This window comes from Triturus cristatus, chromosome 4_1 (assembly GCF_964204655.1).
Source record: "Triturus cristatus chromosome 4_1, aTriCri1.1, whole genome shotgun sequence".
Classification (NCBI taxonomy): domain Eukaryota; kingdom Metazoa; phylum Chordata; class Amphibia; order Caudata; family Salamandridae; genus Triturus; species Triturus cristatus.
Genome location: NC_140585.1, coordinates 318800019 through 318820503, shown reverse-complemented (window position 1 = coordinate 318820503; position 20485 = coordinate 318800019). Strand labels below are relative to the sequence as shown.

The 20485-nt window shown below is 47.2% G+C and overlaps 1 protein-coding gene across 2 annotated transcripts in view; it reads left to right on the top strand.

Annotated features, from left to right (window-relative positions):
• B4GALNT3 (beta-1,4-N-acetyl-galactosaminyltransferase 3) overlaps positions 1–20485 on the top strand; it is a 549958-nt gene that overhangs the window by 515705 nt on the left and 13768 nt on the right. For both annotated transcript variants that reach the window (XM_085652267.1, XM_085652268.1), the window contains exons 17-19: positions 224–296; positions 18423–18576; positions 20214–20340. In XM_085652267.1, the coding sequence (XP_085508393.1) occupies positions 224–296; positions 18423–18576; positions 20214–20340 (354 nt within the window). The remainder of the gene's footprint in view (positions 1–223; positions 297–18422; positions 18577–20213; positions 20341–20485) is intronic.

Here is a 20485-nt window from a genome sequence, read left to right as displayed (position 1 = left end):
GCTTCATCGTTGGCTCATCAGATTCAATAAATATTTGTTTAAAAAGACAGCAATGTAAAAGTTGATCATCTTCATAGAAGTGTTACCTTCAACCTCCAATCATCGTAGCCATATTGTTTCCCAGTCTAGATCTCATTAGGTGGCCCTTTCTTCTCAAAAGAGACCATCTTGTTTTTCCACTGGTTGATGATGTGTAATATTGGTGTTTTATCTTCCATTGCAGCTACCAGTACTTGAAGTTGGAAGGAAATTTTGAGCGATCTGCCGGTCTGCAGGCTGGGATAAACCTAGTAAAGGTGAGCTCCTGAAGAATAGTATTTCTAAAAAAAAGGCTGAATGTTATATAATCTTGCATTTTCATAGCATGCTGCAGCCACTAGTGTGGAATTGTGGAGTCCTTTCTGGAGCGAATAAAGGCTGACATTTTTGATTTGGTAGGAAAGATGTGTGGTTGTAATACGACTTAAATGATAATAATAATAGTTTATTGTTCAGTTAATTAAAACCATAACAATATTTCATACACAATTTCCTTCATTCAAAAAAATTCTAAAAATACATTAATATAATCTAAAAATATGAGATTGTTACACTGCTGTTATGCTTGTTCATAGAATGTGTGAGAAATATAGATTACATGCCATGCAACTTTATGCAACCATACACTGATTAGGGCATCCTCATTTGGGGTGTCTACTGTCTTGTCCTTTCTGTTGTGGTTCAGTGGTTCCATAATTGGTGGGTGAATTCTTTGGTAGGCAGAAGATTACTTAAGGACTTGAAATCCTGGAATGTAATATTTTTGCAGGATGATAGAACTCCGTTTTTTTTTGCAGTTTCAGCATCTAGAGGGCGAGAGAGGTCCACAGTTGGATAGCTTGGACTGAGGATGACTGGCTTCTAAGTTGAGTTTCATTAAAAAGTGGACACACCAGTTAGAAGTAATGTGTTGGATCAGAGGCTTTATTTATGACAGATTCTATAGATCAGTGGTATAATGCTAGGTATGTCGGCGCCACTTAGAAACAATCACACATATATCCGTTCTGTGCAGTATCAAGCTACGGTGCTGTAGGTGAGGTAAAGGTAAAGATTTACCATGTGGTGAAAATTCCATCCCACACACGTCATACTGCACTCAAGTCTAGTATCCTTGCTTCATTCACACTGTTCATAATCAAAGCACTGCACACTTCCAATGGAGGCACTTCGCTAAGTGTTGTTGTCAATCAGTAAAACAATCCATCTATCAGGTCCTCGAGTACGAAATGGGCATATGGAAAATCTTTACCTATGATATTTAAGCCTTGAGAAAGTCCTGGGACGATTTCCCAGTGTTTGCGACGAAACACGTGTTGGCTGATTGAGAACGTTATGAAATAACAGAAAGAAAAGAATAAAAGAAAAAGAAGATTTCAAATACTGTGTTTATAATTTGTGTAGACTTTTACTGATATTTGTGAGAAAGTGGCTCTGTATATACTGTTCCCAAATAGGTACTTTGTGTACAGAGTCCACAGTCTCCAGAGGTTTGGCAGAGGCTAAAGTTGGATATAACCTTACTCTCTGTGGTAGCTTGGTCGAGCAGTAAGGCAGTATCAAAGGACAGTGTAAAGCATTTGTTGCACACACTCAGCCAGCAAATGGTCTCACACTCTCAATAACTGAACTCTAGGACAATGGTTTATATATAAAAAATATATGCTTGTTTTATTTTAGAACCAACAATAGGTGTTAAAATATACTTTCTCAGAATGCGATGCTTTATATAAATACTTTTGCAATATGCAATTGACTTTTGTAGAAAGTTACAAGTGGTTGCAATAGGAAACACAATTTTAAACACAATAATGCATTGAGTTCAATGGAAGTTTCAAGTTATTTGCCACAGATTACTTTTAGGATTACTTTTGGAATTCCAGGACTGGATCCTAGATTCAGTCCTGGGTCAGTACTTGGAATCAAGTGATGAAAGTCGACTTAATTACTGTGGTGATTTTTAGACAATATTTTGCTATTTTAAAAGTTGACACTTAGAAAATATTTCATAGAAAACAGTCAATGATTCCCTATGGCAGAAAATTCAAGTTACAGGTACAGTATGTTCTCGTTACTTTTGTAATCCAGTTCTGGGTGCCTAGACTCAGTACTGGGACCTTTATCCAAAACAGGTAAGTAATTACGTTTTCAGAAATTATATGATTTTTAAAGACGATTTAAAGATTGCAGAAATTGACACTTAGAAGAAATTTCACAGAAAAACAGTCAATGATTTCCTATGGGAGAAAATTGGTTACTGGTAAGTACAGTTGTAAGTATTTTTCAGAGTCAGTGCAGGGCCCCAAGATCCAGCACTGAGACCTCACCTAAGAGCAGGTGAGTATTTTCGTTTTCGTTACTCGGCTGATTTTTGGTGAATATTTTAAGTTTTGAAAAGTCCACACTTAGAAGAAATTTCAGGAAAAGCCAGTCAATGTTACCCTATGGAGAAAATTGAGTTATCGGTTTAAAGGTAAGTACTCGACTGGCAGAGTTAAGGTTCTGGGCATAGACTCAGGGGTCTCCCAGGGTCAGGTGGGTGCAGTTGGTTCACCCTCAGCGGCACACAAGGGCAGCCGGGTGCAGAGAGAGTTAGGCCCAATGTTATCCTATGAGAGGTAGCTTGGTTGGTGACTAGCAGGCCACGTGGCTGTGGGAGCTGGGCTCCTGGTCACTTACTCAGGGCAAGTGGGGAAGTAGATAGGTGTAGAGGTTGCACTGCCAGGGCCACTCGGGCGGCTGGGTGCAGGGTGCTTTTGAGCCTTCGGGCGCTCAGTTGATTTCAATGGGAAATCTCCGGTTTAGAAAAAGACTGCAAGCTCGGGGACGAAGATTCTTCAGGTGCCACCACCACTTCGAGAGGTAAGTTGGGTAGTTGGAGGATAGGTAGGTACCCCGGGATTGGGCACAGGGGGCTGTGGGGCACCGGGTGCAGGGGTGCCTTTTGGTGTCGGTAAATCTTACCCTCTGTTGATCGCGGTTGGGGGGGCACCTAGTTCTGAGGCTGCAGGCTTCTTCAGGAGTGTCGAGGAAGGTCCTTGGGTGCCGGACTCGGGGTCACAGTCACCGTGGGGTCGTCCTCGTGGTCTTTGTTCACTCCGGCACAGGCCAGGCTTGGCTGGTGCAGAGTGTGCTGGGTTCGCGGTTCCGGGCTGCTGCCAGGGATTAGAAGTAGGTTTTGAGTAGATCCTCTACTCATGGGAGTCCCAGTGGGCTTAGAGTCAAAAGGTAGCCAGGTCCTCCGGGGTTTGTGAGGTTGCTGGCCACAAGAGATGCCGGGTTGGAGCAAGAGCAGGTTCGAGGGTCGACAGGCCGGTATGGCTGGGGCCAAAGCAGTTGGTGTCTTCCTCTTCTTAGCAGCTGCAGGGCAGGTCTTCTTTCTTCTTGCTCTTCTTCGGATTTTGGAATCTGGAATCTGGGGAAAGAAGGTCAGGGTGCCCCTAAGTACTAGATTTAGGGGCGTTACAGGTAGGTGAAGGGCATTGACCAATGGGTCCCTGTCTTGGGGTGGGTACACCCCCTATCCTGCCTCTCTTCTGTGGGAGGGGGGCAGTAGCCTAGTCCTGATTGGGCAGGGCTTCCCATCTTCAAGATGGCGAGAGCCCGGAGATGTGCTTCACCTCGCCTCCCTCACCTGAGGGGTGGGGTTGGCATGCTGGCACATCCCCTGTCCTTATTTGGGGTTTCCGGCCAAGCTTCCCGCCAGAGTGGGGGGTTGCAGTGGCCTGGGGAAGCTCACAGAGGCGGCATGCCTTTGAAGCTTCCCCCTGCCCATCCTGGGGGAGGAGATTTAGCACCTCGCCCAGGATGTGCATTGTTGCAGACCCAGGAGAGCAGGGGCTTTCCTACCCAGGGGTCTAGCAACATGTCTGCTGTGTGGCAGCCTAGGCAGCCTCAGAACAGACGTGGATTGTAGGTTTAGGTTTCAGGGGGCCTCTCTAAGATGCCCTCTGTGGTGCTTGGTACATTAAATCCCATACTGGCATCAGTGTGGTTTTAATGTGCTGAGCAGTTGGATACCAAACTTCTCAGTCTTCAGTGCTGCCATTATGGTGCTGTGGAGTTCGTGTTTGACAAGCTCCCAGCACCATGTACTCTTAGATGGCAGCACTGCACTTACAGGACCCAGGAATGGACCTGGGTACTGTAGGGGCACAGGGCTCCTGCCTCTGTACCCACATCACTGGCATAGGGCACCCAGCTAGAGGGGTGGCTGATGTATGCCAGGGCAGTGTAGGTTGTGGGCATGGCACACAGGGATGTGTGCCATGTCGACTCTCTGTTTTGTCTTGTACCCAGACACTCAGCCTGCAAAAGCAGTGTGTGTGTTTTAGGGTACAGAGCCTGTAAGGGTGGCACAATGAGTGCTGCAGCCCTTAGAGGCCTTCCCTGGTCACAAGGCCCTGGGTCAGTGGCGTAACGAAACTTGAGGGGGCCCCCCTGCAAAGTACATGGAGGGGGTCCCCATGCTCTGGACCCAGTCAAGGCTCTCAGGCCAGGGCCGGACCGGGAACCCAAAGCAGCCCTGGCATATTTTATAAGACCAGTCCCTCTATGGTACGTAGCGAGCCAGCATGACTCTTGCAAGTGGACTTTTAAAACATAGTAAATTATGACCTTACAGTGCACAGGGATACCCAGGCATACCCATGTTCTTACAGAGAACATAGAAAATAGACCAGAGAAGCACCACTAAATCTGTATCTCTTTCTTTTGCATGTTTTCCATCAAAGGTCACTGCTTTGTCTGTAATGTTTGGCACCTGAGGGTGGAGCGTGGGTGGCAGACAGAAGCCACATGGTCTGAACGGAGGGTCTGATATAGCTGCTGGGCCGGAGCTGGTCAAGGGCCAACACCCCTCTGGAAGCAGGATACCAGGAGAGAGGAAAAATGCCAGGCGGAGCCTAGCTCCCATCAAGCCTCATTTGGAAAGCGGCCTGCGCAACTGGGGTCTACCAGACACTGAAAACATCCCAATAGAAGCAACGCTTTCCAACCACCTCTCACTGAGAAGAGAAATACAGAACCCCCAAAGAGGAAGAATGCAAAGAAGTTCTAGGTCCACTTCCTGCTCAAGTGGAAATATGCCTCAGAGGTGCTGGCACTGCCCACAAAGACTGAGGCGATGCAGCTGGAAAACTGCCGGATGGTGCCCTTCACCCACGCAAGGGAGCTGGCTGTATAAGCCTTCTTGTGCCCACCCCCTTCCCTCGTGTGTCTTAGCACACTTAAGTAGACCTCTATCTGCCTACAGCACTCTTTAAATCAGCAATGGTATGTAGTATCACAGCCCGGTTACATAACACAATATAAAAGCATAACAACGTAACGCATAGAAAAACTTGGTACACCATACTATTGAACAACATAACATATCATGCAATTTCATTATACCATAACCCAACATACATGACATAGCAGCTCTTATAAGGCGGTCCGATTCTTACAGTGTTGCTCTCATAGTTTTATGTTTAATATAACCTTTCATTTAAAACAGCAGGATCACAGATTTTTTACATTTTCAAAATAATCTTTAGAGTCGCACTTTCATCAAACAATCTACTACACTCTGTCTCGGGTTAAAAACAACAATGGTGCAACATCAAACAGGGCTGGTCTGAGGCATGCACTGAAATATTGAGTCCTGCCCCTTATAGGGTCATTCAAGAAATCAGGCATCCGAAAGCCATGCCAAGCTAACTAACACATAAGGCAGCCTCACCCATGCACCCCAGGGCCTTACAGTCAGAATTTTGAAAAAACAGCTTTTCTGAAAACATTTTTTTTTTTAACCCCTTCGATGCGCATGACGGAGCGGTTCCGTCATGCGCATCGGTTGCGCTGTGCGTATGACGGAACCACTCCGTCATGGCCCCGCCCGCGCAGTAGAACCTTCAGCACAGCGCGGTAATCCGCGCCGCGCTGAAGGGGTTAAATCTAATCTGATGTCAATAAAATTCACCTTACTAATATGCTTCTTACTATTATGACCACATTATCAATACTTTCAGCCACTGTAAAACTATATCATAAATATGCCCACCCACACTTCCTGTCAATGGCATGGGCTGCACTGGCAATGTGGTGTCAAGAACACACACATGCTGGAGAAAGTTTCTCTTTCTAATAAATATTACAGTCAATGGTGGCGGCATATTACCAACTTGGTAGCAAACCATAGCATCCTTAGTCAGTTGTTCTCAAAATAGCTACATTGGGTATTTTTTAATCCTTTGCACCTTAGCAATGACAAGGACCACTTCAAGACTGCGTTATGATGGAAAGGCAGACATTGCGCTGTAGAAAATACAGGGGCATCCAAGGTAGGTCCAGGAGGGCCAGACCCTTGCCAAATATTTAGGATATCCAAACAGACGACATCCACATAAAATGACTCTAAATTGCATTTGTTTGCATTGTGCGTGAAAAGCTGAATATCTTGCATAGATCCGGTTCTCCTAGACCTATGTTGGACACCCCTGAGAGACTTAACGTTTGCATTTCTTTCAGAGGAGGCACAGAAAGAAAAAGTAGCAAGAGAAACTTTGTATTTCAAGTGGCTGCTGAATTTTAACAACTGTTGATTTTAGAGCGGACAGTTCTAAAAGCAAATCAGCTATAGTGGCAAATGATCAACCATGGACAGACGCACAGATAACGCAGGCTAAAAAGAAGATGCATGGACATTTGAAAAACCAGTCTGCACCAGGGGAGTGCAGCCCGAGTCGATAAAAAAAAAGTATTTAGTGGAGGTGGCAGCCTACAGAAAATTTAGTGGAAAGACCTGTACGCCGACTGAGCTACGGTACAAAGGGCAAGCTGAGTTATTTGCATGAATATGAGTCATGCTGTTAATTGCAACATTATAATAGTAAATCAGAATTTTTCTGCATCGGCTCTTCAACACCTTCCTTTCTGTCTCTGCATAAGCTACTCTTAGCGCCAAAAGGAGCAGGCTAGAAGGCCTCGCTGTTACCTCCGCACCTTATCGGAACAACAGAGGTTTTGTTCCGTAAAATGAGCTGTTTTTTCTGTCTGTGCTTTCAGAAGCTATTGCATCTCCAAGCTGGGCAATTAACCCGTCTAGAGCATGGTGTGTCTTCCTTTTGCCTTCAGAAAGAAAAAGATGTCTACAGCTTTCTTCTGCAAGACCCTGGAATCGAAGAGTCCTCTCTCTTCCTATAACATTCTAATGCAGATTTTATGCACTACTTAGACGTTATTGAATGTTATTGAAACAAACAAACCAATACAGGAGTCCTAATGCCCTTCACCTACTTATGTTCCAGTGAAACTGTGTGTACTCTCTTCCTTTAGCACAACGCAGCAGCTCTACTGCTTGCTGTGTTTGTTTACATGAAAAGTTCGTAAATCTGCCCCTGACTCTTGTGAATTCTACAGGTTATGCATGTGCTGTAGTAGGGGACACATATCTCCTCATCATATAGCTGTCCTCATCCGTCTGTATACGAATCAATGAATGAATAAACAGCCTGGCCACCCTGCAGTGCCGCGCCCACACACAATTCCTTTGGCTGCATTTACAGCCTCTTTCATGCGTGCGCACCAAGGCACCATTTAATTTATAAAGTGCCTCTAACGCCCGGCCGGGGCCCAGCGTGCGTGCTCACCATTTAATTTATTATAAGAGGTCGGGTCACGGGTGGCGTGGCGTGCGCACCATTTAATTCATAATGAACAGCAGCAGAAGAGGCTTGCTGAGCGAGGGGGCCCCTGGAGTGCAGGGGGCCCCCTTGCATGCCTCGGACAGACTCACCTGACCGGACGAGGATGACTTGAGGGCTGGCCTGCAGCTTCAGACTCAGAGGCAGGCGCGAGCGGGGCCGGGCAGCACAAAAGGCAGGGCAAAGGCAAGCTAGTCAGGCAGCAGAGGCTAGTAATAATTTAAATTATGGCCTGGTGACGGTCCTTTTCAGTCTCTGACCAGGGCGTTAGTTGTAGCGTGGTTGTGTCACGATGCCTCGCCCTCGCTCACCTCAGGCTCACAAGTCTCACCACCACGCGCCCTTTTAATTGCGGGCGCTCCGCAATGCGCATGTCCGACAACAAATTCAAAATAAATGGCATTGGTTGGTCATTAGCCCCGGCCCCACCCGCGCAGACAACTGCGCGCCGCACGCACGCGCACCCAACACAAATTAATAAATTAATAAAGAGCCTCAGTGTAGTCAGAGGCGCACACCATTTAGAGTGTGTGTGACGGTGCAAATCACTTAATTGCCCCGTTCACTATTTGCACATCGCACCACCGGAGGCCCGGCCGGGGCCCAGGCGTGTGTGCACACCATTTTATTAAGAGGCCGCCAGCCGGCCGGGCCGTTTAATTCATGAAAGTCTTGCTGAGTCAGTGTGAGGTGGCCCCTGGAGCGCGAGGGCCCCCGAGGCATGCATGCGGCGCGCACCATTTTATTAAGAGGCCACCAGCGGCCATTTCATTCATGAAGAGGGCAGTGGCTTGCTTGCTGAGTGGAGGGGGCCCCCTGGACCGCGGGGTCCCCTGGTGTGCGTGCGCACCATTTTATGAAGAGGCCGCCAGCCGGCCATTTAAGAGTCAGTGTGAGGGGGCACTTGGAGCGCGGGGCTTCCCCCCAGGCGTGCGTGCGGCGCGCATCATTTTATTAAGAGGTCGTGTGCCGGCTATTTAATTCATTAAGAGGCTTCCTGTTGAGGGGGCCCCTGGAGCGCGGGGCCCCCCCGCACTGCGGGGGCTGCAGGGGCCTTTGTTACGTCCCTGCCCTGGGTACCTAGGGTACCATTTACCAGAGGCTGACATGTGGCCAGGGTTTGCCAATTTGGGTTTTGGCTGTTAGGCAGTTTTTAGGGACGGAACACAGGCCCTGGGCACCTGATTGGCAGGAGCCCAGGGCACAACAAGGAAAAGTGCATCAGCTATTAGGCAAAGAAAAGGGGGGGTTACTGCAACAGAAACCCACTTTCTTACAATATTCAACTTTACCTTGCAGACGTGTGCTGAGGATTTTGCTAATAATTATTTATGACATCATGGCTGATGATGTTGTTGAAGAAATATTGTGCCTATTCCATGTGTTACGTACAGTACATTGAATGCAGTTTGGTTAGACACATGTGGTCCCAGGGTTTCAAGTTTAGGATTAGCATGGCTTTCAGTACTGTTCCCATTGTAATTCAGGAGGGATATCAGGGCTTCTAGGCATAGACTGTTTGCGTAACCCAGGCAAGAGAACGGAAGGACGACTTTGGCAGGAACTAGGTGGAGAAGTTTAGTAAAGGGGATATCCTTTTTAGTATTCTGACCATATTGGTTGACGATTTCACTAATGTGTTTGCATGGGTTCCAGAGTAAGATCTGCAGTTAGGATGATTCCTAAGCTTTTGGCAAAGTTCAGGAATGGGTCTCCTTCTCCTTAGCCTGAAGGCCAGGCTGGTATCTGTGTGCGTTGCTATTTCCCACATACGAGTACTTCCGTTACGTCTGGATTCAGTTGTTGCATAATTCTGCCTTCTGGGAGGTATTTATTTTCTATTCTCTCCTTTATTATCACTTATTAGCAAAGGCATACCATATTGCATCTTTGCTATATAATACACAAGTGCCCATAATGTAGTATGTAGGACCTTGGCCTCTGCTACCTCTTAAGATGCAATGCATTGGGGACTAACATATATATATTTGGTAGACGGCATATTGCTATACAATTTTTAGCTTCCTAACAAACAACTGTTCATCCAACTTTCATTCTGCCTAAAATCAGTGAGATGTTCACCAACAGCCTCTAAACTCTACTAAAAACCCACACCCTTCCAACCAAGTATGCCTAGGGAGTAGCATGCAAACGCCGTTCACTGATCGCACTTCAGCATCTCATCAGCAGTGCAAATGCTCTATGTAAATATATCTACATGCAGTATAAATAAATAAACCTACATCTTGGCATTGAAGAAGCACCGTAATCTTGTCCTTTCATTGTCGGTGTCAGGCAATGTTTGTGGAAGTGTATTGGGCGACAGTATGCGCATTGGGCAGGCCATTGAGGACAAGTGACTTGGCACAGTAATGACTTCCCCAATCAGCATGAGACCGTGCACCATGCATGCCCTGCGATTTTGTTTCCTGGTTTAAATCATATTTGTTTAAATGTGTATAATCTGGGAATTATTTACAAACTGGAGCAGAACCCTTGATGCAAAAATCGATCCAAAAAATGCTTAACAAAGCTGTACAATGCCTGACAATTTGGCAATGTAAACTGCCCTGCAAAGCAATTACTTTGGAATATGGCACCCTTCCAAGCAGAAATGTTTTCCTGGCCTTTGCAGACTACAGATAACATGTGGGTTAGACTGGTATTAAGCCTGATAAGGTTAATCTCGACTTCAAAGTACAAGTACATATTCAAACAATTAATTGATTGTTGTACGGTGCCAGGAAACATCAAGGCAGAGGCCAGGGTGGAGAAGAAAACTGGATCTCACACGAGGCCAGGGCCAGAAGGCAGACTAGAGTGTAGTCATGGGCCCTTATTACAAAGTACCACAGCAGCGTACATGGCATTTGCACCCAGTTTGTGTGCCTATAGTCCCCCAAAGCACTTTGGCATTAGTCCTCAGAATAGTGCTTAATCCGCGGCTGTATAAGGTAGGCTGTGAGCGGTACATTGTGCCGGCGATCCCTCTACTTACTGCATCCTCCCGTCATGCGTTGTCTCATCAGTCCTTTCACTTCCATGCCTCGTGTGTGATCCGTGCAGAAGACCGGGGAGCTTTTCCCTGGATCACCTACTTCGTCAAGTCCACTTCTTCAAGCATGGGCTGGCCATTTGCCTGCTATGTGATATTGGGTTTCTGCATCATGAGATATAACGCTCCACTTGGATAAGATGAAACTGGATGATAACTGTTGAAATGCTTTCTAGCAGATGCTAGTTTTAAATACCACTGTTAGACTATAAATCGCCATTATTTGGTAGTTTCATCGAGTTCCTAAATGAACTGCCCCATGCCTTGATAAACCAGGGGAGTAGTCATTAGATCAGTGATTAAGATTTTTTCTGACTATCCTGTTAAAAGGAACTGGCCTAGCTGTCACTCCACTGTGCACCTTAAATAAAGTGTTAAAATGTGCATCTAGTGAGAGTGTTCCCTATCCATCCACATTTCCAACTCTCTTTGCTTTTAAAAACAAATTAAGGGCTTTTCAAATTAATATTTTAATGTCCATTTTTGAGTCGAATTGGATTGAACTTGCAGTTTAAAATATTTTGCCCGTTAGATCGGTTTTGGTGAAACCAAGTATTTTTGGAAGGATGTTTCTCTTTTTCTTTTTTTTTTTTTTTTTTAAACCTTTATTTACACATCAAATATTCACAGTCATGGGCCTACAACCGCCTGGGCCGGCCGCTAACGTAGAAAAAAAAAGGGGGAAGACAACAATAATACAGCAATCATGAGAGCAGGAGCGAACCGCACGCGTAACGGCTGCAGCCGCCCACAACTGAACCCAGCACTACAGAAAGGTTTCTTATTAACTATTTTGTAAATAAAAACAACAAAAGGAAACTTAGACCAGGCAGAAGAACTCCATTAGCAGGGACTTGCTCTCTCATGAGCGGGGGACAACAGCGACAATGCAGCCCATTACACAGTAACTCGCGTTAAGAAGGGCAGGGGGGGAGGGGCAGGGAAAAGACCAGTCACCAATCCTGCCAAGCGAAAGGGAAAAAGACCAGGAACATCAAAGTCAAGGGGACATCGCCAAGGGGGGGGGGGGGGTGCATATATCCCCACGGTAGGAATTCCAGGGACCCCACATCTTACTCCATTTCTTAGGTTTGCCTCTGGCCACATAAACAGTCTTCTCTCGGAACATGCACCAATCCATATTCTCTTTCCACTTCGTAACTGTGGGAGGCCTACCGGAACCCCAGAGCTGTGCAATGTCTCTTTTAGCGATCATGTTGCCCAAAGTCACCCAGCGTTCTTGTGCCACATCGCAGTCAGTCAGTTCCCACACATTCAACACACATCGCCGAGCCTCGGGGAGCAGGGCCACACCCGTAACCTCCTCCATCACTGCATGCACACCAGTCCAGAAACGTAGCACCTTCGGACACTCCCACAGAATATGAAGAAAAGTATCAAGCAGGCCACAACCACGCCGACATAAACCATCACTTGTGTAACCCATGTGAAGCAAGCGGGGACCGGTGACATAGACCCTATGTAATATCTTTAACTGCACAAATCGAAGGCGAGCCGGTATGGCAACCTCCCTCGGCGAGGCTATGGCCGCGACCCAGTCCTCATCATCCAATTCTAGGCCATCGGCGACCCAGACCTCTCGCAAATGTGTGAGGAGGTCCGCTCGAGTATTGATCAGTTTTTTGTAGATCAGGGAAATAGTACTATCCGGCAGGTAACCATCAAGTAAACGATCCTCCAACGGGGAGGCTTCAGGGATATCTGCAGGATTCGGGAAAGCAGAAAGTGGCGCATCTGCGCATAGCGAAAGAACTCCCTATCGCTCAGCTTATATTCCGTCTGAAGAGCTTCAAACGTTTTAAAAGCTCCCTTCGTCCAGAGATCCCCCACACGACTAATTCCAATCAAATCCCATTTCTCAAAGCCCTTAGTACGCCATAAACCACCCAACGCATCTGACGCATACAGTGGAGTCGCACAAGACAGACGGCCTGTCCATCCTGTAGCAGCGGTGGCGCAGTGCCAGGCACGTACTGCATTTTTCGTAGGACCTGTCAATTTAGTGCCTCCCTTCGTAGAATAAAGCGCTCTATTGAAATCTCTGCCCGGCAACAGTAGCTTATCCATCTCATACGCGGGGTTCACCGCCGGGCCATATGTCACACCGCCACCAACTGGGACGCCCAATAATACCTTCTAATATCAGGAAGAGCTATGCCACCGTCATACCACGGAAGGGTCAATTTAGCGAGAGCAATTCGCGGTCTCCCATCCCAAACTAGTTGCCTCTGTAGGCTCTCTACCTCACTAAAATATCGGGCGGGCACCACGTCCAGCGTATTCTGCAATGCATACAAAAAGCGTGGAAGAGACCTCATTTTGAATAAGGCTGCCCGGCCAAGCGGCGATAGCGGGAGCTTCCGCCAACGCGCAACATCGGCCCGCAGCCGCTGGAGCGGGGGCAGTAGATTCAGAGCATAACGGACCGCCGGGTCCAGGGACACGTAGATACCCAAGTATTTAAATCCAGAATGTGAAATCTGAATCGGACAGCCACGAGGGAGAAGAGGGGGGTCGCCAACCAGCACATAAACACAGGATTTCACCCAATTAATGACAAGCCCTGAATTGCGCCCGAAGGAGTTTCATACATCAAATAACACTATCAACGATTTCCGCGGGGAGGTGAGATAGAGCAAAATATCATCTGCGTAGAGTGACACGCGATCCTCAAACGTCAGTGTCCACCGAATACCCATCATGGAGGGCTCCCACCGGAGCCACGCCTCCAGGGGCTCCAGCGCGAGAGCAAAAAGAAGCAGGGACAGGGGGCAACCCTGCCGCGTGCCCCTCCCAAGCCCAAAGGGGGTAGAAACTCTACCATTCACCACCACCTGCGCCAGCAGTTCCACGTATAACAACTTCACCCATCCAATGAATCCAGGTCCAAAACCAAACTTAGCCAGCGCCGCCCAGAGATACGACCACTCCAATGTGTCGAACGCCATCGTGGCGTCTAAGGACGCCAAAATGGCGGGCTCCTGAATAGAATCAACTCTCGCAAGGACTCAGTGGAGGCGCCGCAGGTTCAGCGCGGTGTTGCGGTGCGGAATAAAACCAGACTGGTCCGGATGTACCAGGTCACCAAGGACTTTAATCAGACGATTAGCGAGCACTTTAGCGAGAATCTTAGGTTGAGCGTTTAGGAGTGAGATAGGCCTATAAGACGCACAGCAATCACGCGGCTTGCCCTCTTTATGGATCACCACAATAGTTGCTAGACGTTGATCACGCGGAAGGGAGCCGGCCTCTCGGGATGCAATAAACATCTCGCGGAGATAAGGTGCCAGCCTATCTGGACGAAGCTTGTAAAGCTTGATCGGAAGGCCGTTAGGGCCGAGAGCCTTTCCTGAACGGACAGAGCGAATCGCCGATGCTATCTCATCGTTTGTCAACGCCGCATCCAGTAATTCTTTATCATCGACAGAGAGGCACGGCAATGCAATATCTCGTAGCAGTTGACGAGAGTCGTCTTCTGACCTCTCCGAGACCGGAGAGTAGACGTCACGCAAATGGTCCGCAAAACAGCTCACAATCTCCCCCGGATCCGTAACACTCACACCATCAGTACGCACAATCACCGGACCACACGACTCGCTCGCTCTCTCCTCTCCAGCCATGCAATCAACTTTCCAGCCTTGTCACCAACATCATACAAGCGCCCCTGTTGTTCCCGACTAGCGAGCTTGGCCGCATCCGTAACCAACGCCCTATAATCCGACTGTTTAAGGCAAAGGGCATGGAGTTTATCCCGTGTGACCCCCCGCCCGAGATCCTCTTCCAAGTCATTTATGTCAGACTCCAGGCGTACCACCTCCTCATTTTTACGTCTCTTAGCAAGGGAGATCAAGGATAGGGCCTGCCCACGGATGACCACCTTGAAAGCCTCCCACAATCTTACGGCCGATGAGACTGAACCCTGATTTTCTACAAAATAACGGTCAAGAGACTTAACCAAAAGGGCACGAGTTGTGGGGTCATGCAAATACCAGGGATTGATCGGTGCCACCCTCCCCCCTGCCCCCAAGACCACATCTAAGTGTAGCAGCACCGGGGAGTGATCAGAAATGCCACGAGCCAGATGTCTGACCTCCCCGATCATTTGAGCTTGGGCGGCCGGCATCAGCACATAGTCCAATCTAGATAAGGAGCCGTGGGCGCCAGAGTGAAATGTAAATTGGGCGAGCCCCGGATGCATCGATCTCCAACAGTCCACAAGCCCCATAGTGTCGATAAAGCCACCCAGCCAAGAGTGCGCCCCGGGGAGATCTCTGGGAGGGTGCCGATCTTCTCTACCCGATACCACAGAATTGAAGTCTCCACCTACCAATAGGAGGCCCTCCGGGAGCCCAAGCAGCAACCCTCCCAAATCCGCAAAGGTGGTGGTTTGCAACCCAGGGGGGACATAAACTGAAACCAAACACAAAGTCTGTCTTTCCCACCGGCCAACCAACACCACGTAACGCCCCCGGTCGTCGTGCATCACCTCATTAATTTCCAGCGGGAGAGAGGATCGAACCAAAATGCCCACCCCTCTGGATCCGGTAGTAAAACCAGAGTGGGCCACCAAACGGTAGCCCCTTCTATTCATAGCATGGCATGAGTGTCCCACCAAATGCGTCTCCTGCAACAGAACTACATCAGGAGAGAGACGTTTCAGATATTGTAGCACCACCCCTCGCTTCAATCGGTCCCCCAAACCATTGACATTCCATGTTAAAATGCACAATCCCCTACCCCCCATTTCCACCACAACTGTCACCCCACCCACGTTGAGAGCAAAAAACAGCACACTGGTTGCCTGGTACAAAACAAACGCCACCCAAAAACAACTCCCCTACCGCCACCCCCCCAACTCCTGTTACACACCCCCCCACCCTGCACCCCTGCACAAGACCATTCAGCCACCCCAACTCGCAGTGTGCCTGTCACCCCAACATGAACCTACTCTACGGAAAGAAAGAAAACCCCCCGAGGAGGAAGAATCTCACCAGAAACCCCGCAGCCCCCCAATGATGAAGGAAGGGTGATACAATCCTAAAGAAGAAAAAACAGTACATCAAACCCAAGTCGGAGGTGAACACAAAAGTGTCTAGGAACCCCCAGTCATTCGTTCACACTTGATCCGCTGATCCACCACCCTCATCCTCGGCTCGTTCCTCCCCGCCGCGCCGACGGTGCAAGGTGTCAAGCCAGTCCTCAACCGCCTCGGGCCGGTCGAAAAAATATGTCCGTTCCTCCAGTTCAATACGTAGCTTGGCCGGAAAAAGCATAGAGTACTTCAAGCCCATGTCCCTCAGCCGCCACTTGACAGTCATAAATCCCATTTGCTGTTTTTGTACCGATTGTGTAAAATCAGGATAGAAACTGATGTCCACATTTTCATACTTCATCGGGCCATTCACACGGGAGGCCTGCAGGATTGCGTCACGGTCCCTGAAGTTGAAGATCCTGGCAATGATAGGTCGCGGTGGGGCCCCAGGCCTCGGCCGGCCCCCTGGAACTCTGTGTGCCCGCTCCACCGTAAAGAATTTCCTGAGGCCTTTCGGCCCTAGTTTGTTCAGGATCAGATCTTCCACAAAGAGATCGACCGGCCCATCCTCCGACCCCTCCGGCACACCGATGATACGCACGTTATTCCGCCGGGCCCTGCTTTCAAAATCCTCCAGTCTCTTAACAGAGAGGTCGTTGAAGGCCCGCAAACTGCGGATCTCCGTCTGCAGTTCAGAGACATCCGTCTTGAGGCCCGATGTCGTGAGATCGAGTGATTTGACCTTTTCACTGGTTTTCGACAGGTCCGCCCTAAGTGAGTTGACATCGATCAGCATGGTGTCCAGCTTGTGGGCCAGCAAGTCGAATTGCTGGCCGACCGAAGCCTTCATGGCGTCGATGGCACCCATGACATCCTGCAGTGTCAATTCCGTCGAGGGTGACGGGCCCTCCTTGACCGCATCTGAAAGCCCACTCGAACCGGGAGATCCCTTCTGCTGGGCATAATGGTCCATGTTGTTCGTTTGCACGTAGCCACCTCTCTGGGTAGCTCTAGACTTTTGCTTGTCACCGTCCAGCCGGGCCGCCATTACACAGCAGGGAGAGCAGATCCAGTATACCTGTTAGGCGTAGCGATCTCCCTGGGGAGTCCACCTCAGTGATGGACAGCCCCCTTTGTCAATGCCACTCGACAGCCACAGATCGGTCCAAACGTAGAGTGACTGCGAGCGCCCACCACCAGACTCGTAGAGGAAAGTCAAAAACGAAAGTGAAACCAGGGGGGGACGGGCCCGCCCAAGACCCTGGAACCGTTGTTCGATTGGAGCACGGGGACAGTGCCAACCCGAGTCCGGGGTGGCGCCGCGGGGCAGGCCTCTTTCTGGAGGACAGAATAAGTCGAGTTCCCAAAGTCCGATTTAAGTTCCGAAAACAGGAATCACCTCAGCTTCGGTTCTCCCGTAATATTCCTTCAAGATAGCAGGATTATAGCCAGGATAGACGTGGGAGGCTGCGAGGGTCTTGGGAGCCCTGTGCCTACGCGTCCATCTTGGTTGCGCGCTAGGCTCCTCCCCCGGATGTTTCTCTTTTAAAGTTGTTTTGAGGTCCCTTAGGTAGGCGGAGCCATTGTTTGTTTCTGAATTTAATACAGATACCCATGATGGAGAATTATGATTGCAAGTAAGAAACTAATCCCTTTGCCACTGAAAATAGTAGCATAAGCTTGCTGTCAAGAAATATCTCTATTGTCAATATTATGTCTTTATAACTTCAAAGTCACAGATTTGTTTTCACGAAACCACTTATCATAAGGCAGTAGATGTAGAATGTAGAAACCGCTGTGAAGTGGAACAATTCAGTGAGATGGGACACGTAGGGTACTAGGAAGACTCTCTGCTAAGTTCTTCATAATGAGGTTTTGTGGAGAGTTGTAACGATTGTTGCAGTAAAATTGTTTTTTTCGTCCAGGGTGGTGCTTCTAATAAAAAGTCTTGGTGTGAGGTCAAAGCCTTCATGAAATGACTAGTGTGTGTGTTCTTTTAAATTACTTTATCTTGGTTTATTCCTACATTGTAGGCTTTAGGTGAGCTAAAGGTGTAGGCATTTTCTGACAGTTTCCACCTCTGTGCCTTACAATTGAACCTATTCTGAGGGATCATGCTGTGAAGCTTGAATTGTGACTGCACACTGAGTGCAAATTTCAGGGGAGCCAGTTTCTGCAGGTATGCTGAGTATCTTCCCACCATCAAAGAGGTGATAGCAGGTGGGAGATAATTCTGGATCCTCGGCCCCACGCTCTGGAATGATCTGCCTGCGGAACACTATGTGATCTCCAATTCTACGGATTCGAAAGATTGCAGCGAATTTAACTTTGTGCTGTCGAGGTGTCTTTCTCCATTGGAGGCAGTAGGGATTAACGTTTGCTTCAGTTCGGCTATTTTTTCTTTATTTTTCCATATTCTGCTTTCTTCAGTATATTGCTAGCACCAAGATGCAGCAGTATACTTGTGATTAATGAACATAACTTCTTTAGCTTCAGTAGCTTTGATGTACACTTAATGTAGTGTGATTGCCCTGATGTAGTGAAGGAGAAATTAACGTATTCATTAATACATTTCTTTTTTTGGTTTCAGAATCCTCACAGCATAATTTTCCTCTGTGACCTCCACATCCATTTTCCAGCTGGGATCATTGACTCGATCCGAAAACACTGCGTGGAAGGGAAGATGGCCTTTGCACCCATGGTCATGCGACTGCACTGTGGAGCCTCTCCTCAGGAACCAGAGGGTATAAATAGATAGATTCATGTCAGAGGTGCATTGAGGGCTGGACCATAGCTATGGAAATATAGAGTTCATTCTATGCACTCTTTATTAAACCTGTAGTTTTGTTAGTCAATTGGCGTGCTATTGAGGTTGTATTTCAACAAGTACGTTATAATGTACATAGACACATACTTGTCTTTCGACTTAGGAGACACCATGAAGCGCAGCTTTAATGTAGTCAAAGCTTCAACAGAATCATTCAGTCATCTTTATTCATCAAAAAAGAAATGCAAATACATTCAAATTGTAGAACAATCCAACTATTTATTCTTCAAATGTGATGTTTAGGATAGGAAGGGATGTTGGTAGCCTATGTATTTACAAAAGATGTTGTCCCACATTGGTCGCTTGCCCACTGTTCTACAGAAACCAAGCTCTCATAACTTCCCAACACTATATGACGTCACCACCCGAAGCTTTCCTTCAGTGATTAGGTCTAACCATACCGAAACTGCTATAAAGTTCCTTGTGTTGCCGCTCATAAGATGCCTGGACTGGCTGTTCAAGCTCAATTGTTTTTACTAGAGCAGGACCAATATTGATTTGCCTGTGGCTGGTTCCTGTCTGACATGGCATGGTGGTCAAAAAAAACAATAGACGAAAAAATTATGGACTGGAATGTGACCCTGAGTAATTGCCAGTGGCTGAAATTAATTCAAGTGTCAAACCCTGTTTGGGGGACCGCGAGGGCATACAGGGACTACTGGTCTTAAGTTCTGGGGGTTGGGGTTGTTTGCCAATTCCGATTCACAAGATCAGGATTGGCAGACGTTTGTGTGCATGTGCATTTGTGAATGGAGAAACTCCATGATTAATGTGGAATTTGCACATTCTCAAATTTAGTGTTAGTCAGGTTTGTGTATGTTTTGGAGTGGTCACACTTTAATAATAGGTGATAATGAAGTATCTTGTTAGTTTTTGAGCATTATAGTACGTCCTATTGATAAAATTCCACCTTGGACGTGCACAAAGGCAGGAACAAGTGTTTTTGCTGAGTGGAAATATACAGGAAGCCCCTATAACATATGAATGTTGACAAATGTATTCCTCTACTAGCACAAATATTTCTCCCATGGAGAAACAAAAAATATTAAATGTGAAAAGGCACACTTGCATAAACTTGTATCCATGTGGATTATTCCACCTGCTGCAAAATGTGTTTAGGGAAATGTTACTCATAGCAGTACTTCCAGAAATCCACTACTGTTGTAGGTTTCTTTGACTAGTACTCATGAGAGACTTTGCAAATCCAATATAACTTGGAGAAAGTTAGAACAAATTCAATAGTTACTAATTTCTAAACTTGCCTCTTGTGTAGCTGTCCGTATGCTTAAATTGGCATTTCCCTACAGATGCTTATCCACTGTTCTGCCTCTACACTTATCAACTTCTCCCCCTTGATTTCATTTGTACAAATGTCACTCTGAATAATATTGATGTGTGTTGGAGACAGTGTAAAATTATTTCAGAAATATACAGGAGTGGAACCTGGCAATTGGTTCAGGAGAAAGGAGCATATGTGTTTATTACAAGTAGGACCTATCATCATTTACAGCTATCTGGTCCTGATGATGTTGTCTATTATTTCTTTGCCTTTAGGGTATTGGGAAGTGAACGGGTTTGGGCTTTTGGGTATCTACAAATCAGATCTGGATGCTATTGGAGGGATGAATACTATGGAGTTCCGCGACAGCTGGGGCGGAGAAGACTGGGAGCTTTTGGATAGGTAATATATTTTTCACAATTTCTTGTTTGTTTTTAATGTTTCACAGGATCTCACTTTCAAAGAAGTACTGCAACATCTAGCTCTGGATTTGTAATTATCTGTAGCTGCCATAAAAGATTTAGTGTTATCATCGTGTTTCAACTTC